The following is a 20,902-nucleotide window of genomic DNA, read 5'->3' on the forward strand; positions in this document are numbered from 1 at the left end:
AAGGTGACGTTTCTTGGATGTCTAAAAGTAGGGATTCAGAAGGTGGGAATTGGTGTGAGAGAAAGATTTGGGATGGAAAGTGAGAGGTTTATAATGATATTATCAGTAGCTTAATCATCAGAGAACAAGATAAAGATGTGCTGCAAGCTGAGAAGGGTATAAAATAGGAACACAAGATGAAAACGTATTATCTTTGGCATTGGATATTATGGTCCCCATTTCAAATGATTTCGTATTTTGGAGAGCCATCTCCTCTGTGTGTTTCAGTAGATGCAGGGGTTCTTTGTCCTGACTCATTCTGCTCTGTACCTTCTTTTCTGCCTTTCTTCCTACAAAGCAATGTGACTATTTGTGTAGGACTTGGATGTACTGCCATGGTTGAATAAGTGGAGCTATTTGGAAGGAGTAAAAGATAAGTGTGAGATTGACACCTTAGGTATGAATGCGGAAGGCAAGAAAGTGCTATTTCCTGAGGGTGAGTGATGAGGTTTTGTTACATTAAGCAGTATAGAGGAGATAGGAGGTGTGAGATACGTGCACTGATGTTGACCATCCACATGAAGCCGTTAAGAGCTGTTGTGGCACTACATTGAGTCCAGATTCTCTGAGGTGTTGTTCTTCCTTTGAAAAGGAGGTTTCAAGAGCTCCTGATTTCTTGCAGCTCATTAATCTCTCATGCCAACTTGTGCCGGTAAAGACTTGTGCAGCATGAGTAGTTATGGACGCGTCTGTCTAATCTGATGTTTTCACTAATTTATGCTCAACACAACTTCGAACACAGAACCTATTGCCTGGCCATTCTCAGATATTGCCTAGTAATACACAATCTGAAGTTCAGCTTCAGAATGTAACCAGCACCCCATTACACTCATTAAGGTGCACCCTGCCTTTAAGACTAGCACGCCATTCTAACATTATGTTGTGATCTGCATTGAATGATGCTAGTCCCTTTTGTTGAACGTAGTGGTCACACGCAGCTTGGAGGTCATAGGATCTGCCAACCCATACACTAATATCATGATATGGGTACATGTTCATCATGTCAGACAGTAGGATGAGGATGTCCTGCAAGTTGAAAAGGGTGATAAAACAGGAACATACTGTCATCTGCAAAGACCTACAAAGCACCTTTTTTAAAAAAAAGAGCCAACCATTTTCAAATGCAATACAACTTAAAACTCAATAAAAATATTTTGTACAGTGATACTGCAAGTGTCGCACATATTTAATCCAGAATCTAGTTGCCTTATGTCAGTGCCATAACTGTGACAAGATTAAAATCAGAGGGGCAGTTATCTCTTGCCTCTCTTGGGCATGCCCTAAAAGAAATTGGAAACCTGGTAGTTATTCTAAACTACCAACTGACTCTTGAATTCATAACATTTCTGAAAATGAATATTATGGAATAGAAAACCAGTATTAATAAACTCAAACTAGATGTGTGTTTGGCAAACTGAATTTCCAAGCCTTTTAGTAAAAAATTGAGCCATTGATTCCTTTTATTTTCTATATACATACTTTTTTTTATTATTGCTTAACTCATGACATGTACTTGGCTCAATTGCTTACTAGTATTCTGCCAGAGTGAATCATTACTTACAGTTCAAACTCCATGGTTTCATCTGAAGGTCTGAGTAAAGGTTTTTTTTTTATAACTAGCAGGGGTGGCATGCCCTGGTTTGGCACTGATGAAGTCCTCATCTTCAACAATATGAATATTTTAGGGGTGCTGATTAGAATCTGAAGTTGACCCTCAGATCTTACATCATGAAATAAGATCTCAATGACAGCTTGATAGTAGATTCTGTGTTAGATATTGTTTTCAGCATGAACTTGTGCAACAGATTTGACCAAAGTTTTATTAAGAAATATTACAATAGGATTGTCTTTGAAGGTATATAATCATGTAAAGAAATGAAAATCCATGGTTTTGTTGAATATCAAAATAATCCTGTCATTTGCTTTGGAAATACAACCTTTTGGATAAATAAAACATGGTAGTGGTTTTAATCCATTTTCCAATTAACTCTACTCTGGTTGTGTACAATTGTTTAAAATGTAGCTGCACTTAATACCTTAGGATTGTGGCTATTTATAATATTCCTTGCTAAAAGCGTAATTATTGAATTCAAGACAGTATTTTAAATAAGTTGAAGACGGGGATAAAGCTGATTGAGTTAGCCAATCATTATGGAAAATAATTCATATCTGACAAGGGTTCCTTACCAAATCACAAAAAGTTTGCAAGTGTTGTGTTATTTGAATCATTTACTAGACAAATATTCTATCCAATGAGATGTATGTGATCTCATAATTTGATTTATTTTCATGAATATTATTTCACAAACCATTTATTTCATTCAACATTCATTTTCAGATGCAGACAGGCATGTTTTGTTCTGTACAAAGCAGAAGTGTTGCATCTTTTCCATTTCCAGCTGTGTTCTTTCCTACCCCCATGTTTTAAGTGAATAGAATTATAGAAACCTATACTTTGAAAATTGCACCCCACCGTATAGATCAGTATGCATATTTCTTCTGTGTTCATATCATTCTGATTATAAAAATGTAGCCCTAAAATTACAATCTGAGACTGTACAAACTTGGCAGAAGCACGACTCACTAGGAAGTGACGTGTTTGCAGGGTATTAGTGCTGCATGCGTTTATTTAACAGTAAGTGCTCATGCGACACCCCAAAATCTATTGGAATGTAGTAACTTGGCAGTATTGGTCTTATTTATAATTTGCACTGAAAAGTCTGATTCTCTGAACCTTTGACTAAGGAGTAATTAGTATTTGTGTCAAACTGGCATTGCAAATTATGTTCCCTGCAAAATGTAACTTGTTCAGAAACTTGCATCACAATGTAAATGTAACAACTTGGATTGTGCTTGTGGGTAAAATAATTGGGATATAGTGTGCTGAGCCTTCAAGGTTAGGATCTTACGTTAATTCTGTTAAATCTGTATTCAAACAGCATTGTCATGTACATATTCGAAGTAATGAAAATTAAGGATGTTATTCTAAAGTTTACAGGTTCATAACATGCAATAAATCTATTTAAGGACATGAGTGGGAAGGTATTAAGTCCTGCAAGGGGAGTCTTTTTCTCTTTTGCATCTGTTTATTCCACTAACAGCATTTTAACTGTTCTGAATTGCCTTTTTCCAAATTAATCATGTAATCCTATAATATTAATCACTAATCACCAATTAGTCTAATGATCACGTTTACTGTTTAATAATTTCTTTGGTCTCTTAACTCAACCATTACATTTCCAATTGAGGCTGTAAAGGTTTTCTCTGTTCCTTTGAAACAACTGACCAAAAGAGAATGTTTCCACTCAGAACTACAATTAGCAATATGTATGTGTCTAGTTCTTGCCTAATGGGATCACCCCTCTACCAAGAGGTATTAAGAATCGATTATCGTATGCAAAGTGGCCATGCCAAGCTGTTAGCCTACTCAAGGGGTCAAGACCTGCATTTCTAATCCACTGACTAATGAGGGAGAATTTAAAAACCTGATATTACTGTGCTAGGTTTCCCAATTCTACTTGAAAGTATTGAAAATAAGAAAATTGTAGGTCATGTTTGCTCATTTCATTGAAAACCTCTTAAATGCAGTGGAACATTTTCAGTCCTTCAAAATGAGTTGCTGCTTATCCACTTGATTCTGTTTATTTTTTTCAGCACTTTCTCAAGCCATTGGTTTTACATTGACAATTTTCTTAATATACAAATTTCATGTTCCAAACAAATGCTGTTTAGTCATAAACTTATCAATCTTCAGAAATATTTCATATAATGTTGTAGTTGCACTAACCATCCACAATCAAACTGTGTAATATAGGTAAAAAGTCCTTCGCTCTTTAGATGTGAATTGACTCTCCGCAGAGCAGAACAAGTTCCCAGCTTATGTCACTGCTATCAGGAGATGCAACTCTCCTTGATCAATATTTGCTTAACAAACAGCAGGGAACGGAGAGTTTGTTCAGAGAAGTCATGTGCATGCAAGGGTGAATGAATGTTCGGTAAAGTACTTTGACTATTTGCCTCCCGCTGCTTTTTTTGCCCCCTCTTGTGTTGTCCTTTGTTCCTAACCAGGGGGACATGCATCTACACAAATTCCCCAAACAAAAATGTCTGCAGAATAAAGCGCCGATGACAAATAAGCGTCATCCTGGTTCCTTTATTAGAATCAGCAATTCCTAGAACATAACACACTCCACCTCTTCAGCATCAGGTGGCAGCAGTCAATCAAGTTGCCGTCTTGTCAGTACAGAGGAGCGCATAGTTTGCACAATGTAAATGTGTTCACTTTGTGCCAAAGAATCACCTCATTTCTGAAAGGCTTTGCCTTCAGGGGTCATTTGTTTGATCTTCTGACTGTCCCCAGACTCGGTAGCACATAATAAAAACCTGACATAGCAGCCTGCCTGCCTTCTGTGTCCTGCGGATACTCATCATAAGTGTCAGGACATACCAAGGTTAGCGGTCATTGAAACAGTGCTTGTTTGCCTGCCTTCACAAAACACTCGCAAGTGAACCAATGTCAGTAGTATCAGAGGGGAGAATTTTACAAAGGTGAAAGAGAAGAGAGCCAGGCTTTTGCTATTTCACAAAAACACTGATTTGCAAAACCTTTCCAAAAGTCAAATTAAGCATACATAGTAGGTCTGTTGAGGTAATTGTTTCAAAAAAAAGTTCAATTTCTGTCATTTAATTGCTTAAATGCTTAGTAAATGCTGAAGTGGTACCGTTTCATTTTTTGACTGTAAAAGGGAATCGTACACTTACTATTATAAGAAGATAACAGTCGGGAGGGCAAGGAGAAAAGGGTTATTGGTATTTTGGATTCTCTTGACTCTTCGCCTTGGAGAGAGGGTTATTCTTGTCACTGCCTTTTGTCTACATCTGCTGACTGCTTGCCTGCAGCCAGCAGCATGCTTTAACTGTTCAGTCACCTCCTAACATCACATGCATCAGCTGTTGTTCTTTTGTTAGAGGTTTTGTGCGTCTAATCCACTGTGACCATACTGCTGCACAGTAAATCAAATGTAGATTGTTCCTGAGATGACTTCCTCATAAATATTTTAGACAACCTTTACTGCCTTTATTCTTAAAAATTGAAAAACAGATTAAACTTAAATGTTTATGTGCTGAGTGTATAGATGATCTCTGAATGCTTCCTGCTGCTAATTGTAATTTAGAGCGTGCAAGGACATGATATTAACCCTTTGATGATTCAAGTTATTCTATGTAGATCTTAACATTTGCACCTTTTGACCTTGACACCTCAGGAATGAAATAAAGGTTGCGAAACCTCTTTCGATATAATTGAAATTTGTGAATGCTGTTTTAGCACACAGGCTCTTTCAACATTCCTACTTACTGCCCATTTAATTTAAATAGATTAGAATTAAAATAACACACAGTAATTTTGAGTGCATCAATATCTTTAAAAAAATTAGTCAGAGATTTTAAATTGAATTTGTAGCAATTTTGGACTAAAACTGAATCCTTGTGTGTTTAAACTGATGACGCGTAGACATGTGAATCACAGAGATGATTCCTGCAATATATTTAACCCAGTGCCTTGCACGAAATTTGGAAATTAATTACATATCAATTACCTATATCAGAGCCAAAAGCAAGAATGCAACTCAGCTAAAACTTTATTTTGTTAGGTAGATAATACTAATTAGTTCTATTCCTGATTCTGCAAATTATGTTAAGTCTACAGTAAACTATTATATCGACTGTTTACAGGAGCACTGGTGAACATGATAAACCCCTCTGTCTCTTAAAGCCTGATTGTGTTCCTGCTCCTCTAGTAGCGTGAAATTCTCTGCACAAATTGGGATTCAAAAATGAACTTCACATGACACTAAAATGAGCTGGTGACACAAAATATGTCTGTTGCACATTTGATTGGGTTAGCAGAGTGGGGTTAAGGTGACAAAATTTAGCTCTTTGTTTCTAAAATCTCCTGCTTGGCATCAGAACCCCCACTTTCTGGTGCTGACCAAACAAAGAAGTTACCTATTTATCTTCCTCCAATTCTTCTCTCCAGTGCTGAACTGGAGGATTCTTCAAAACTCCTTCAATGTAAGAATCCTAAAAGTAAGCTGCACAGAAGATCTGCATGGGAGCCACGCCACCTTTGGTATATTATGGCAACAGTTTCTCTGTGTGAGTGCCAGTGGGTAAGGGGTTAGGGTGGAAAAAGATGGCAGGGGAACAGGTAGGTAGGGATTATATGGAAAGGGTGCTATCTGGGCAAGGTGGTGAAGTTGAGTCAAGTCAGGAATTTTGAGGCTCAAGAAGGTAAAATGGGAGGTGAGTGGATTCACGTGCTGAATCTGATCTGATTGAAGATGTTGTTGTGGAAGGGGCAGTGTATTGGAGAGTCAGGAAAGAGTGTATTGGGTGATCAGTGGGGAGTTGAGGTGGAGATCAGAGAATCTGGGTCCTTATTGTGCACATAAAGGATGTGCATCTGCAATCAAGCAATATGTTTTATCACCAGAGTGAGTTCACTTCATAATTAAGCTTGATATCTTGTAAACTGGACTTTAACCTTTTACTTGACTTGTTTGCTGATGAGGAGTAACCCATAGCTAGTTATCATGCATCCTGTTTATGTGACGTATTGAGCCGTGAAAATAAGTTGGATGTAATTTTAAATGGGAAGTTGATCAGTGCACAATTTGCTGCGTAATTCTGCTGACATCACTGAGGTTTCTCTCTCTTCCCCCCCCCCCCCACACACACACACACACAGTACCATCTGTTATCATTCGTAATGGAATCTCCATGAGATCAAAATATTCTGTGAAGGTGACTGCCACATGTGGCATAACTTTTTGTTAGGCGTGTTAAATATGATCATCATTAGAAAGTCATCAGTAGCTTTTCTCTTCTATGATCTCTATTATTAGTTCTGTTTTGAGTTTAATTCTAAAAATGTTATCAAAATTATCTTGACGGACTTTCATGTGATATTGCTAATGGTATGGCGTGCATCGAGTTGACTTTAAAGTTGGGGAATATGTCATTATGAAGAAGATTCACTTGACTTGAAATGTTAACTCTGCTTTCTCTCCACAGATGATGCTAGATCTGCTGAGCTTTTCTAGCAATTTCTGATTTTGTTTCAGATTTCCAGCATCCTCGGTTCTTTGGTGTTTTAGGGGATACTTCATGTTGCTAAAATAGAAGTATTCTAACATGGAACCAGCTCACTCAATCCCCTTTCTTTTCTGTATATTTTTTAGCTCTCTGTCTAATTTGAAACACACCCTGTATGGTTGATTGCGTCAACTTGTAATGTCACTGGCACTGTCCTTAGCTGATCCATCAACTTACCCTGTCACTTGGTCTTTGACATCAACTTTTCCCAATTGTAACAGCCCTAATAACATCGCTTAACTCCTGAATAACATGCTGATACTATCCAAATTTTCTCCTCATGATCAATTTCTGTAACTTGTCACGCTTGTTCTGGGGATAGTCAGTCAACATTCTTCTTATTGAACCAATTTTCAGCACATGTTTTTGACACCTTCCTTGAGTGTGTCATTTCAATTTTTGGCATTCTGAATACATATTTCAAAAATCAGAATGCCAGCATCTTCCTAAAGCAAAAGAGATACTTCAGGGAACTTTAGGCCAAAATTGCCTGGACTTTGGAAGAATGAGAGGTGGTCTCATTGAAACATGTAAATTTTTTGAGGGTTTGATGGGTGGATGCTGGTAAGATGTTTCCACCAGCAGGAGAGTTGAATCTCAAGATCACAGTGTTAGAATAAAAGGTTAGCAATTTAGGAGTTTTTTTTTTTTGACGATGTACCTAGTAGGATAGATAAAGGGAAAGCTCTGCTGTATGTGGTGTATTTATTTTTATTGAAATCTTTTCAATAAGGTCCCATGTAAGAGCTCGGTAAACAAAATTAGAGCAGATGGGATTAGGGGAAAATACTGTTGTGGATTAAGTATTGGTTAATGGACAGAAAACCGAGGTTGGCAGATAGTAATAAATGAGGTAGCGCAAAAATCAATGTCTCAGTCCCAGCTATTCACAATCTATATCAATGATCTGGACAATAGGATTAGATTTAATATTTCCAAGGGAGCATGCGCACAAAACATGATGGGAAGTAGGGGTTATGAGGAGGATGCAGACACTCCAAGCAAGTTTGGAGAAACTGAGCGTTCAAAGACATGACCGAGTAATACAATGTGGAGAAATGTAAGGTTATCCACTTTGGTAGGAATAGCTGAAATACTGAGTATTTCTTAAATGGTAAAAGACTGCGAAGCATTAAGCTTCAAAGAGAATTACTTGGGTGTCCTTGTTCGTGAGTCACTGAAAGTTAACATGCAGTTGCAACAAACAATTAAGAAAGCAAATAGAATACTGGGCTTTTATTACAAGAGAATTTGAATATAGAAGCAAAGATGTCTACCTGAAATTTTTAGAGTCTTGATGACAGACACTTAGTGTTGTGTGCAGTTTTGGTCATCTTATTCAAAGAAGATGTACTTGCCATAAAGGGAGCGCAATGAAAGTTTGCTAAACTAATTCCTGGGATACAAGAATCGTCCTGTGAAAATATATTTAAATAGGCTGGGCCTATATTCTCTGTTTTCTAGAAGATTGAAAGGTGATCTCTTTCAAATATCTAAAATTCCTTGACTGCATAGATACAGGAAGGAAGTTTTGCCTTATTTTCAGTTTTGTGCAAAACATAGCCTGCTGTCCCTAACTTGTCACCTCAACTGTATTAGGGTATGGACAGCATATTATCCCAGTCAATAAGTTTAGTAACAAATTCAATTGACCATTAATTATCTGTTTGAAAATGGCAGGTCGGCTGCTGATTTCAGTGCCCACCCACTTAACGTGGTATAGTCAACTGCTCAGCAGTAGGTGGGAAGGTTGTGGGATGGAAACTCTTTGCATTTTTATGTGCTCCCACTTCCCAAGCTGAAAAACGTCTAGCAGGAAGGGCGTAAAATCCATTTAGTTGTGCATGTTCAAGTTAACAGAGTTTTAAGAATTAAGGAATATGGAGATGCTGTGAAAAGATGGAGTTGAGCGAGAAGGCCTGTTGAAATCTTGAAAATTGGACCAGGCTTGAAGAACTAAAGAGCCAACATGCACTCCTGTTTCTTGTGCTGTTAGGATATTTTATTAAACTAAGTGGGATATTCTTGGAGCTTCTCTGCAAAACAGTTGTAGTCTTGATAAGCAGCTTTTTTTTTTCCCTGGAACACAGTCTTTTTGTAAATAGCTATCAGGATGTAGTTAATGATGATACAATGACTTTACCGTAATGAAATCTCCCAAGGCTCTTGACGTAATCATTATCAAACAAGGTATGACACTGAGCTACATAAAGAAGACATTAGGTCAGAGGACCAAAAGAAATTGATCAAAGAAGAAGGTTTTAAGGAATGCCTTAAAGGAAGAAAGCAAGCTAGAGAAACATAGAGTGTGGATTCTAGAGCTTGGGACCTAGGCAACTGAAGTCACAGCCGCCAGTGGTGGAAAACTTGTAAGAGGCCATAAATGGACAATCTCAAACATCTTGGAGGGTTGCGCATTGGTGAAGGTTAGAGCTAGGCCATGGAAAAATTTGAAAACAAGGATCAGAATTTTAAATTAAAGACCTTGCTTGATCAGGAGTCAATGTTAATCATCAAGCATCAGGTGATAGGTGTACAGACAAGGGCAGCATACGTTTATTTGACTTCAAATTTGCAAAGCATAGAGTATGTCAGGACTGCATTGGAATAGAAGCAAAATACAACAGATGCTGGAAATCTGAAACAAACACAGAGAATGCAGGGGAAACTCAGCATGATCTGGCAGCATCTGCAGAGAGGAACTACATTAACATTTTAAGTCTGGTATGACTATTCTTCAGACCTCAATTCTTTGTGCATTGGAATAGCCTGGTCTAAAGATAACTAGCACAGATGATGTCTTCAGCAGCAGATGAGCTGAGACAGGGCAAAGTCAGGTAATGTTACAAAGATGGAAATAGGCAGTTTTAGTAAAAGCATGAATGAGGTTAGATGCTCATCTCTAGATCGAATGTGGGACCAGGTTTGCAAACTGACTAATTTACTTTCAGACTGTTGACAGGAAGATTTAATATAGTTGGTAGCTAGGGAACAGAGTTTGGAGCAGGAGGCGCAAAATGAATGACTTCAGTATTCCCGACATTTTGTTGGAGTTAATTTCTGCTTATCCAGTATTGGATATCAGATAAGCATTCTAATAATTTAGCAACAGTGGAGGAGCCGAGAGTTGTGGTGGTGAAGTAGAACTGGGTGTTGTTGCATCCTGCATCTTCGGAAGATGTCGCCAAAGGGCAGCAATTAAATGAGAAATAGATAGGGGCCAAGGATAGATCCTTGGGGGGTACCAGAGTTAATGGCGCAGAAAGAGAAGCCATTGTAAACGATTCCTGGCTGTGATTAAATATGAGTGGAACAACATGAGAGCAGTCCTACCTAGTTGGATGACAGGATGATGCAGTCAACCATATCAAAGTCAAGAAGGACAAGGAGGCAACGTTTACCTTTGTCAAGGTCTCATTCACGGAAATCGTACTTTTGTAAGAAATTGTTGTTTGATCCAGTCACATAAGTGGATATTGATGTGTAAACATTTGGAAGCAAGCACAACCATGAAATGATAGATTTTATGATCAAGATTTTGGCTTATGTGCTAACCAGCGAGAATAGCAATAACTTGTTATTATCTAACATATTTAATATAATATTGCTTTCCAAGATGCTTTACGAAGGCATTATAAAATAAAATTTGATGCAACCAAATGAGATATTAGGGCAGGTAACCCAACAATTGTTCAAAAGTTCTAAGTTTTAAGAATTGTCTTAAAGGTGGAAAGAGACCTTGAAACCTGGGTAGCTCAAGGAATGGTCCCAAAATCAGGGATGCTCCATTAGAAATGCACAGAACTCTCAGAAGATTGTAGGGCTGAAAGACATTGCCATGAAGGGTTTGAAAGCAAAGATGAGGATTTTAAAAATCAGTATTGTTTAACCAAGAAGTAAAATAACGACAGGGTGATGAGTGGAAGAGATTTGGTGAAAGTTAGGCCACAGGCAGTAGATATTTTAGAACCTCAACTTTACATGGAGTAGAATGTGGACTCTGAGTCAGGAATACATTGGCATAGTTTAGTTTGGAGATCAGAAAGGTGTAGATAAAGATCAGCAGCAAAAGAGCTGATTTAGGAGCTGATTACGAAGGTCGATATAGTGATGGTGTGACTCAGTGATTGAAAGTTAATGTCAGGGTCCTATGTGACACCTAGGTGGCAACATGCCTGCTGTGAGGGTCCATGCATGGCACTAGAAGTGCTGGCACCATTTGCATCTTTGATTTCTGATTCCGGAAATCACCGCTGTACACTGAGCTCTGTGATCCATGCAGAAAGATAAAAAAAATTGCAGGAACACTGCTGGGTGATAAATATGTAGTTTAGCTTCAGATAGTTGTCAGTGAGCAGGTTTGGGATTGATAATGAGTAAGCAGAGTTTGTGGCAGGAACTGAAGGCAGTGACGTCAGTCTTCCCAGGTAATTGGACATTTTTGTTAATCCAACACTCGAAATTGGCCAAAGCAGCTGGGCAACTTAGAGACCGTGAAGGGGTCAAGTGAGTGTGCAGTGCACCAACCTACATTTGAAAATTATCATGTTCTCAGGTAATGTCACTGAGGAACAGCATATAAATGAGAAATAAGATACGGCCCAAGGATTGTTCTTGAGAGGGACACCAGAGGTAACTATGTGGGAATTGGGCTGGGGAGAAGCCGTTGATGGGGATTCTGCGTAGGATTTGATGGAGAAGCACGGAACCAAGATATCCCATCCACTGAACAACAGAGCGAGGATTTGGACAAGGATCAGTGCACAATTTATCTGCCTACCAAAGTAAAAGGGGAGAAAGTCTTGGGTCAACAGATGTGCGAAAAGAAAGCCTTGGTTTCTGTTCTGTGCTTAATTCTAGGGATCTGTAAATAACTGTTGTTTTCTGCCCCTATTGGACACGCTGCTGGCATTTTAAAGGGGTGGGGAAGCAAACTTCTTTGTATCAATTCCGTGCCTGTGCTGTAGGATTACACTAGCTCAGATGTACAAGGATCAGCCTTGGTGATTGGTAACAATGTTTCCCTTCTTCCGTATTAGCAAGTAACTTACTGTCATTCAACATTGCTTTATAACTCGATAAAGATTGGAGATGTTCTCATTGAGAATTTGCATGTGTGACCCATGTCATTCAACTGTAAAGCATCACCTTAGTAATCCAATTTCTTTCACTCTATATGACAAATATTTGTTAACTTATTACTTTGTCTTTTATCTTTACGTCAGGAGTCAAAACTGGGATCTTGTGTGCATTTATATATCTAAGTTTATGTATGTATCAGGAATATCATTCTGTTATATACTCCTTATTAATCAAGATAATCCAAAGAAATCAGCAAACAACATGATTATTTCAAGATGCTATTAATTAAAATTGTACTCTATGATGTCACGTACTAATGTCCAACATTCTAAATATGTATAACTCCAAGCACTTGGAAAATTCCACCTATCATTTCACTATAGTGGGTTGTAAGGACCAATTCTTTTTCAAGATAAGAAAAGCAGAATACCAGTTTTGGAACCAATATAAATGAGGTAGAGAAGGCTTGGAGTAAAGCAAATCCTGTACCACCTTTACTCACTCGTGTCCTGGGATCAAGCATTAATCCTTGGGCTGGGTCTCACTGGCTTACCAGCAGCAGCCACTGCTCCCAGTGATCCTGGATGCCCGTGGAGAGCACTAGCCTCTGGCTGATAGATCCCGGGGACAGGATATCCCCACAATCCCCAATCATGCACGAGGTTAGATGCTGGTTTGTTAAGTGAAGTGATTGTACACAGCATATGCCTCTGCAGTGGTAAGACCATAAGACACAGAAAAAGAAATTTGGCCATTTAGCCCATCAAGTTTGCTCCGCCATTTAATCATAGCTGATAAGTTTCTCAACCCCATTCTCCTGCTTTCTCCCTGTAACTCTTGATCCCTTTGACAATCAAGAATCTATCTATCTCCATCTTAAATATACTCAATGACCTGGCCTCCACAGCCTTCTGAGGTGGTGAATTCCATAGATTCACCACTCTCTGGCTGAAGATGTTTCTCCTTATCTCCATTCTAAAAAGGGCTTCCCTTTACTTTAGGGCTGTGCCCTCAGGTCCTAGTCTCTCCTACCAATGAAAACATCTCCCCAACATCCACTCTGTCCAGCCATTCAGTATTCTGTAAGTTTCAATACATCCCCCCTACCTCATCCTTCTAAACTCCATTGCGTATAGACCCAGAGTCCTCAAATGTTCCTCATTTGTTAAGCTTTTCATTCTTGGGACCATTCCCGTGGTATGGCATTCCCAATGGTTTTTGCAAACTGTTGGGGGTGGGATCCACATCACAAAAAGAAAATCCAATTCATTGATTTTCAACAAACTGATACTTTACTGTCATTCCAAGTAATGTAAACTGATTTATTTGTAAAGTATTGTCAGAGTGAACATTGCAGTTTGCTGAATGTACAGGTATCAAGGCTTGAAGACTAACTGGGGTGAATGGTTGCAAAATCCAAATAATATCATTAAAGGAAATTTCTATCCCTGGATTGTATGTTGATCTTAATAGTTTGTATTCTGTGGTCAACTGTGATGAGATGGTACTGACCTTGATAAAAACTGAGCAAAAGACCCAGCAATCTGTGTGGCTTTGCTTCTCCTTTCCTAACATTAGTTTCAATCTAGTGTCAGACCAAGGGGATTTCCAGGCACCCATCAACATTGTTGTAACCCAGCAGCATAAGCAGCCAATCACATTGAAACATCCTCACAGGTAGCAAAGTAGGAAACAAAATATGCTGTTTATCCTTCATTTTTAACCCATTTTATAGAGAATAATACTGAATTGGGATAAACCCACAAGAAGCTGAAATTTTAGAATTGGTTTTAAAGTAATAAACTTGATGTCTTAACAAAAATTTTTTAAAAAGTGTCATTACACAGATATAAAATTAGCTGTCCAGGGCTAGAGAGATTCTTCACCAGTTGCTTTGACAGTGAATTTTCAGCCAAAAAATAAAGAAAAGGACTGGTTTACAATTTGGGTTGATGTTGTTATCTCGTGTGTGACATCTGACCAAATCTCAACTTATATTGACTTAACATGTGACATTGGCAGTGGGTAATGTTGAAGGGATGGATGGAGGTATTGTCTCTGTGCTGCACTCACTTGTCCTGAAGACATTTGACTCTGTTCTCCTCAATTGTTGAAATTGCTTGATGACAGAGGAAGGATCTTTTTGGGTCTGTCCAATATTGTTTGTTGCCCATGTATGGGGATCCAGCTTATAAGCTTGAGGTTAGTTTTCAGGAAGGAAAAGATAATCTGAAAGATAATTTTAATGATCTATTAATTCGTATGTTTCAATAACAAGGGGTAACTTATTGGGGAAAATGTAACAGCAGTATTACAGCTTTAGTGTGCAGGTTTTCATTAGTTCAATGATTCTTTACTGATTATAGTCTGGGGAGATTTAAGCACTGGAGAGGACTAGAATGACTGACAGCAACCTCTGGACTTTTTCATTTAACTCCAGTATGCAACCTCCAGAAGTTGCTGTGGGTTTCAGAGGAGGACTGAAGACAAACATTGGCAGTTTTGGTGCTATTGTTGCTGCTGTTGAAGCTGGCCAATATACTGCAAGTACATTAAAGTGAAAATGTTAATATTTGCCATGTCACTTCACGTGAAGGTAAAATGATATCTTGAGGCTTTATTATGAACACAATTGCATCCATGAAATTACAGGTCTCCTTAGTTCATAACTTATTCCAAAATATTATGTTAAATATGTGGAAAATATTGTTGTAGAGTTGTGTACTGAATTAAATCAGCTTCTAAAGGTAATTGCCTTTACACTCTTCTCTCGTTACTAAATTGTCCAGCCAGATTGTTGACCTCTTGGCTGGAAATTGTGAAACGGCTTCTCCCGTGCATCAAAAATAAAATTATTGAAAATGTTGAAAGCTACATAAGTCTGATTGCTGGAATGAAAGAGGATAAAGTGTAAAGATCATCTTTCTAGAAATAGACTTCCTGGAATAAACTGGAAACTGTTAACTTTGCCATATATAGAGGCTGTGTGCACAGAGCTGCTTACAGACCTCGGGGAGATTGGTGAAAGCTCAACCTTCTTCCCCTCCCCTTTTAATGAATCAGAGCCTTTGGTTTGAAATTGAAAACTCTACTAATGTCATTGTCTCCTTCTGTATCAGCAGGTTCCGGAGAGGTTCTTGGAAGTGGCTCAGATCACATTACGAGAGTTTTTCAATGCCATTGTTGCAGGCAAAGACGTTGATCCTTCCTGGAAGAAGGCCATCTACAAGGTCATTTGCAAGCTGGACAGCGAAGTCCCAGAGGTTTTCAAATCTCCAAACTGCCTACAAGAGCTACTACATGAGTAAAGATGCTGAGAGCCATTTGAATGTATCAGATGTAATGTACCCCTTCTGTTCTGATGTCCATCCTTGTATTCCTTTTCTCAGCTCTGATTTGTTAATTTTCCCTAATGTTTTACCCTTTTACAATTGACCTTGTAAGAAGATTATTCACCACAGCCTTGAACCCACTAAAACTGATACCTGAACCCTTCTGTTTCAAAGATTAGATTAGATTTGATTTATTGAAGGAAAAACTAAAGTGTGAGAGTGTACTTTTAATTTTTTTTATTTCAACATAGGGTATTACACCTAAAGTAATCTGCTCTGTCAGACAGAAGGATTTATTAATGATTACTTGTGGCAAATGGCAAATAACTATGACATCATTTGGACAATAAAGTAGCTGTCATGGGATACAACACTACACACTAGGAGGTTTCACCTAGCTATATCATTATAAGTGAAGACTAAGCCTGCTGTTGTTTTGATCTCAGGCATGAAAACAATTGATCTTTGCCCCCATACTAGAATGCACCATATAGTCACAGCTTACCCAATGTCATTTTTAATCTACATAACCATCACCTTACAAATGTTTGATTCTGCTGTCTCTAGCTGACATTGGTCATGTTGTACTGATCCCCATATTACAGTCAGCTATTGTTGTCCCACTAAAATTATTCTTTTCTGCCCAGATTCATTACTTCTTCACCCAACAGTTGTGTTTTCCTGCAGTAACTGAGAATCAGGTGTTTGTTCACTTCTAATGATTCCAAATTAATTTGCAAAATTTCATGGCTGGCCAAATCACCAGAAGTAGGTTCAACTCTCCAGCTTGCATGAGGAAAATAAACAATTTCAGTTAGTTTCTACTAAATTCTGATAAAACATAAAAACTCATATATGCTTCTATTCAAAACAGAGCTGTCCAGTCAACCTGCTGTTCATTAGCAGCAGCTTGCATTGAACCTATAGCTGAGATTTGGAGTTGCTAATGTGCTGCATTAAGATCACTTTTATTTACTGAAGCAATGTACTGTAAGCTGACAGATTTTCAAACCAACTGATGTGCTGTGAACTTTATTGAAGACTTTTTTTGTGGCTCTGCTGCTTAAAGTAATACTAATGTAACGGTTTGCATTGCATAGCATCACTAAAGAAAAGGAACTTGAAAATTTAATTGAACTAATGAGAATGTGTCAGCTTATCACTTGAAATGATGAAAAAACATCAGATTGTCATTGTTCAAAATAGGGGAAATCCATTCAGGTACAAAAGAAAAAATCTCAAATGCAAAAAACAAATGTGCTTTAAAGTGCAAATCATTACAAGAGTACTGTTGAGTGCGTTATTGTAATTAGAATACAGATTATTTGTGAAAATGATTGCCTGTACATAGTGTGCAACCATTCTGTTGACATGGGAAATCGCATGTGCATAAACATGCCATACTGTTAGAATCAGTTTTAAACTAAATTGCTCACCACAGGGAATTTGAGGCTGTGACCAGATTTAATCTGATTTCTGTTAACTGCAACTATATAAAAAAAATTACATTCTGTTTTAAATTATTTGCAAGGACATCTATATTATTAAATCTGATTTGATGCCACTTCATAAACAGCAAGATTTCTCTCCCTCATCCCATTATCTTCCGAAGCATTTGGTTTTTATGTTGGTAATGACTGCTGTAAGCGTCTTGAGTCACTAGATGAAGAGAACATGCTGAACTGTGTACAATCTTTAAAATTTATATAATATATATATATACATATTTACGCAGTCGTACTGCAAATGCCCTCATTAGCCTGATTTAATTGTTATCGGAGCGTGAACTTTAGTAATAGTGTGTTTATTTTATTTGCCAACGTAATTACTACTGAGAGCAAGTTTCTATATATGACATTGTGATCTATACCTGTATCTGTGCCAGTTCATTTGACGTTAAACCAATCCATTTTGATCGCATACATTTTGAATCAATCAGATCCACCAGCCAACATGTTCACAAGGTATTTTAGAATGACTATACTGAGATGTAATGAAGTATTATAACTGGATTTGAATATAGCCACTCTGCCTTTTAATTGCAGTTTCTGACAGAATGATGAAGCATGCAAGTGTGCACTTTCCGAAAACACACTTTATGACATCCTATTCTAAAAGGATTGGCATAATTATTGCACCTTTTTGAAATGTGTTTAGATTTTTCAACTTCTCATCTCTCACAATCCAGTCGTTTATATAGTACATTTATGCTGATCATTTGTTTATAATGTTAGATCCCCGCAACCGCAGGGTAAAAATGGATTTGTTCCGGTACCTGCGTATGTTAAAAGTAATTAATGTCATACTTTCTGTTTTATGGTCTGACACAGATTTTTTTTGTCTATTTGGGAAATTAATCTACACAACCAGGTGTTAAATGGATTATGTCATCAGGAGTTTCTGGAGTGCAAGCTGGAAATTCCTGATTTTAAGCAGTGATTCACTCAACAATTTACAGGCTGCAGAAAAGCTGATACTGCATTGTAACCAAGTTCAATTATTAGCATTATTGGAAGAGATTCCAGTAGGTTCCCGGTGCACTGCCTTGGACAATACCAAACTGAAGTACAGTTAGTTAGAATGGCTTAGACTGTTCTAAGCTATTCATCACAATTGGTCACCACCTGACTCTTCTTTGCAAAATGACCTTGTCACTTTATGATACATCCATAATTGTTTTAATCCTTTCAGTGGCATTCGTCTATATTTAGTATTGTGTTAAAACTACTGCAGGATAGTACAAAGCTAAATTTAGGATTCCTGTGTTATTTTTCCTCTTTTACATAAATCAGACATGAATTCAGTATGTAATTCAGCAATATTGAATTCAGTTTTTATTGTATGGATATGTTGGTTAAATGACATCTGCAGGACTGTAGTTTCATGGCAAGCATCTGCAGAGTATTCCAGATTAAAATTGGACAAATTTGCAGGACTACAAAATTTAATTCCAGTAGAATCTGAATACATTAAGGCTGAGTTAAATATAACTGAGTATAAAAACTGTTCAGGCTCTAGAACCTTGTGTTTGGATTTCAGTATTACCAATCTTAGTTGCTCCACAGAGTGTTCAAACACATCAACACTATACAGAACATGTTTGAAAACATAGTACAATTTCAGCCTTTAAAATGAAGTAATCCCACTTTTGTAATTTTTAATATTTCTTTTAGGTAAGGATTACATTGCTTCAAAAGCTACTTTATTTTGAGTAGATGAATAATGAGGATTAAAATCTGATTTATATAGTAAAAGTTTAGCATTTGTTAGAAGCTGAGGGGATAATATGGTACAATAGAGTGAATTAATCATTCATTTGATAATGATGTAGCACTAGAGCATTAGTGAAATTCATTATTTTTGATTTCTTTTACACAGAGGTGTTGCTGATTGCCTAAGACATTATAAAATTATAATTCGTCAAGGAAAATGACATGTACAACAGCATAAACACTGAGCCAATGAAAGGGTTAAAAATATTATTGGAATTATATACTGTCAATCTTCCACCATAAGCAGCAGATAATTAGTATTGAGAGACCCAGCATCAATGTAATAATTTGAGCACCATCGAAGTACAAATTGTGTTTTTGGTTATGTAATATTTTCATGATTCAATTCAATCTGAAACATGGAGTTCTCTGAAGATGAGGAGAGCACTTAAAGTCTAGAATATGCAAACATTTAACACATTTTCCAAATTTAAAATTTAAAAACTATAAGGAGTAAAATTTGAGATTTTGTCCCCCAGTGCTACAGTTTAACTAGTTGTATGTGTAGTTGATGGATAGAAATGCAGGGAAGCAATTAATGTCAGCACTTAGCCTTAAATCCTGCTGACTTCAAAATAACAGCACAATGCCTGCAATGCCCTATCGGTATTATGAAGCACTTGCAGTATCTGCAGACTTTAGGCAATGCAGACAATAGCAATAGAGTGCCAATGTATTTACTATGCATCTAAAGCAAGTCTTTCTTTTAGTTTTGGTATGCCCCAAAGTGCTGAATGTTTTATTTTGGTTGTGTTCTACACTCTTTCTCAGCCCTGCCTGACAGAACTATGTACCAGTCACTCAGTCTCAATTAGTACTGACATGTTGTGACTATGAAATTTGAAATCAAACTTGTCTAATGAAATTAGTCATGAATATTGGTGGTCCTATTATAGGACTGACCTTGAAGAATACAAGCTAACCGTTCTGTGCTGACATGACAATGTGGTCTCAATTAGAGTGAGAATGATTATCATAAACAGAATAAAGGGTCTTACTACCTTGTTTAATTGTTTGGAGATTAGAGGATAATGTTTGTAAGATTTGTCAAATAATTAAATTGTGCACAAGATTGCTAAGTTTATCATATATCCTGGCATTTTGTAAAAAAAAAAGTAAAACAATTGGATTCTAAAGAATTTCAGTACTCTATTCTGTAATTATTACACCTCTGGTCTAATAGGAGAGTTTTGTAATATGATTTTAATAAAGACGCGTTCAACAGTCTAATTGTAATTCCATTTAAACTAATTTCTTTTTGTGCAGTATATAAAGAATGTTTCTGGAAATTTTATTTGAACTGGAATGCTTTTATGAGAGCCATAATGCCTTTGTGCCTCCAGCTACATTTTTCCTTACCAACCTGAGATTATCACAATTGCTTCACAAGGTTTTCTGTCATTATACTGGCATACACTTTTCGTATTCATGATGTAACAGCTAGAAGAGGCAGGAGGTCAGATGTTTTAGAGTGGAAATTTATATAGTTTAATATGAGCTAATGATGGATGCTATATCTGTAAATTAATTCCCATTTTCTGTACTCTTATTACTAATAGAAATTTAACATTGCTTATTAACTTGAGGTGAAATCCTGTGCCTAGATCTTAAATGCACCAGCTTGAAGGATACACACACCTTCAATTTACCAATTTCCCACATATACAATTGTTCTTGTGCCTTCTGTGGCTGAACATTTCTTTTGGGATTCTTGAGGATTTCCTTTTTATTCATAACCCACTGCAATAAATGCCAGATTTTATTTCCTGCAGTTTACCATGATGGTAATAGCTATGCACATATTGTATCTTTATAAAAAATAAACAGCTGGAAAAATTTTTGAAGAAGAGAATTTTTAGAACAGTTTGATAAAGCAAATTATTTTTTCCTCTTCGACTGTTTGCTCAGCATTCAAGTTTGGGAAATCTTGTAGAAGCCAATTTTTTGTAACCGTGGTGCAGATTTTGTGTTTTCATAGATTATAAAAAGTAGTATAGAAGCAATATTTCATATGATGTGTTT

The 20,902-nt window shown here is 37.2% G+C and overlaps 1 protein-coding gene across 1 annotated transcript in view; it reads left to right on the plus strand.

The window, feature by feature from the left end:
• prox1a (prospero homeobox 1a) overlaps window positions 1-20,875 on the plus strand; it is a 144,371-nt gene extending 123,496 nt beyond the window's left edge. The window contains exon 5 of the mRNA XM_020527572.2: window positions 15,399-20,875. Within this exon, the coding sequence (XP_020383161.1) occupies window positions 15,399-15,584 (186 nt within the window). The 3' untranslated portion in view covers window positions 15,585-20,875. The remainder of the gene's footprint in view (window positions 1-15,398) is intronic.
• Window positions 20,876-20,902: the final 27 nt, after the last annotated feature.

This window comes from Rhincodon typus, chromosome 9 (assembly GCF_021869965.1).
Source record: "Rhincodon typus isolate 14 chromosome 9, sRhiTyp1.1, whole genome shotgun sequence".
Lineage (NCBI taxonomy): Eukaryota > Metazoa > Chordata > Chondrichthyes > Orectolobiformes > Rhincodontidae > Rhincodon > Rhincodon typus.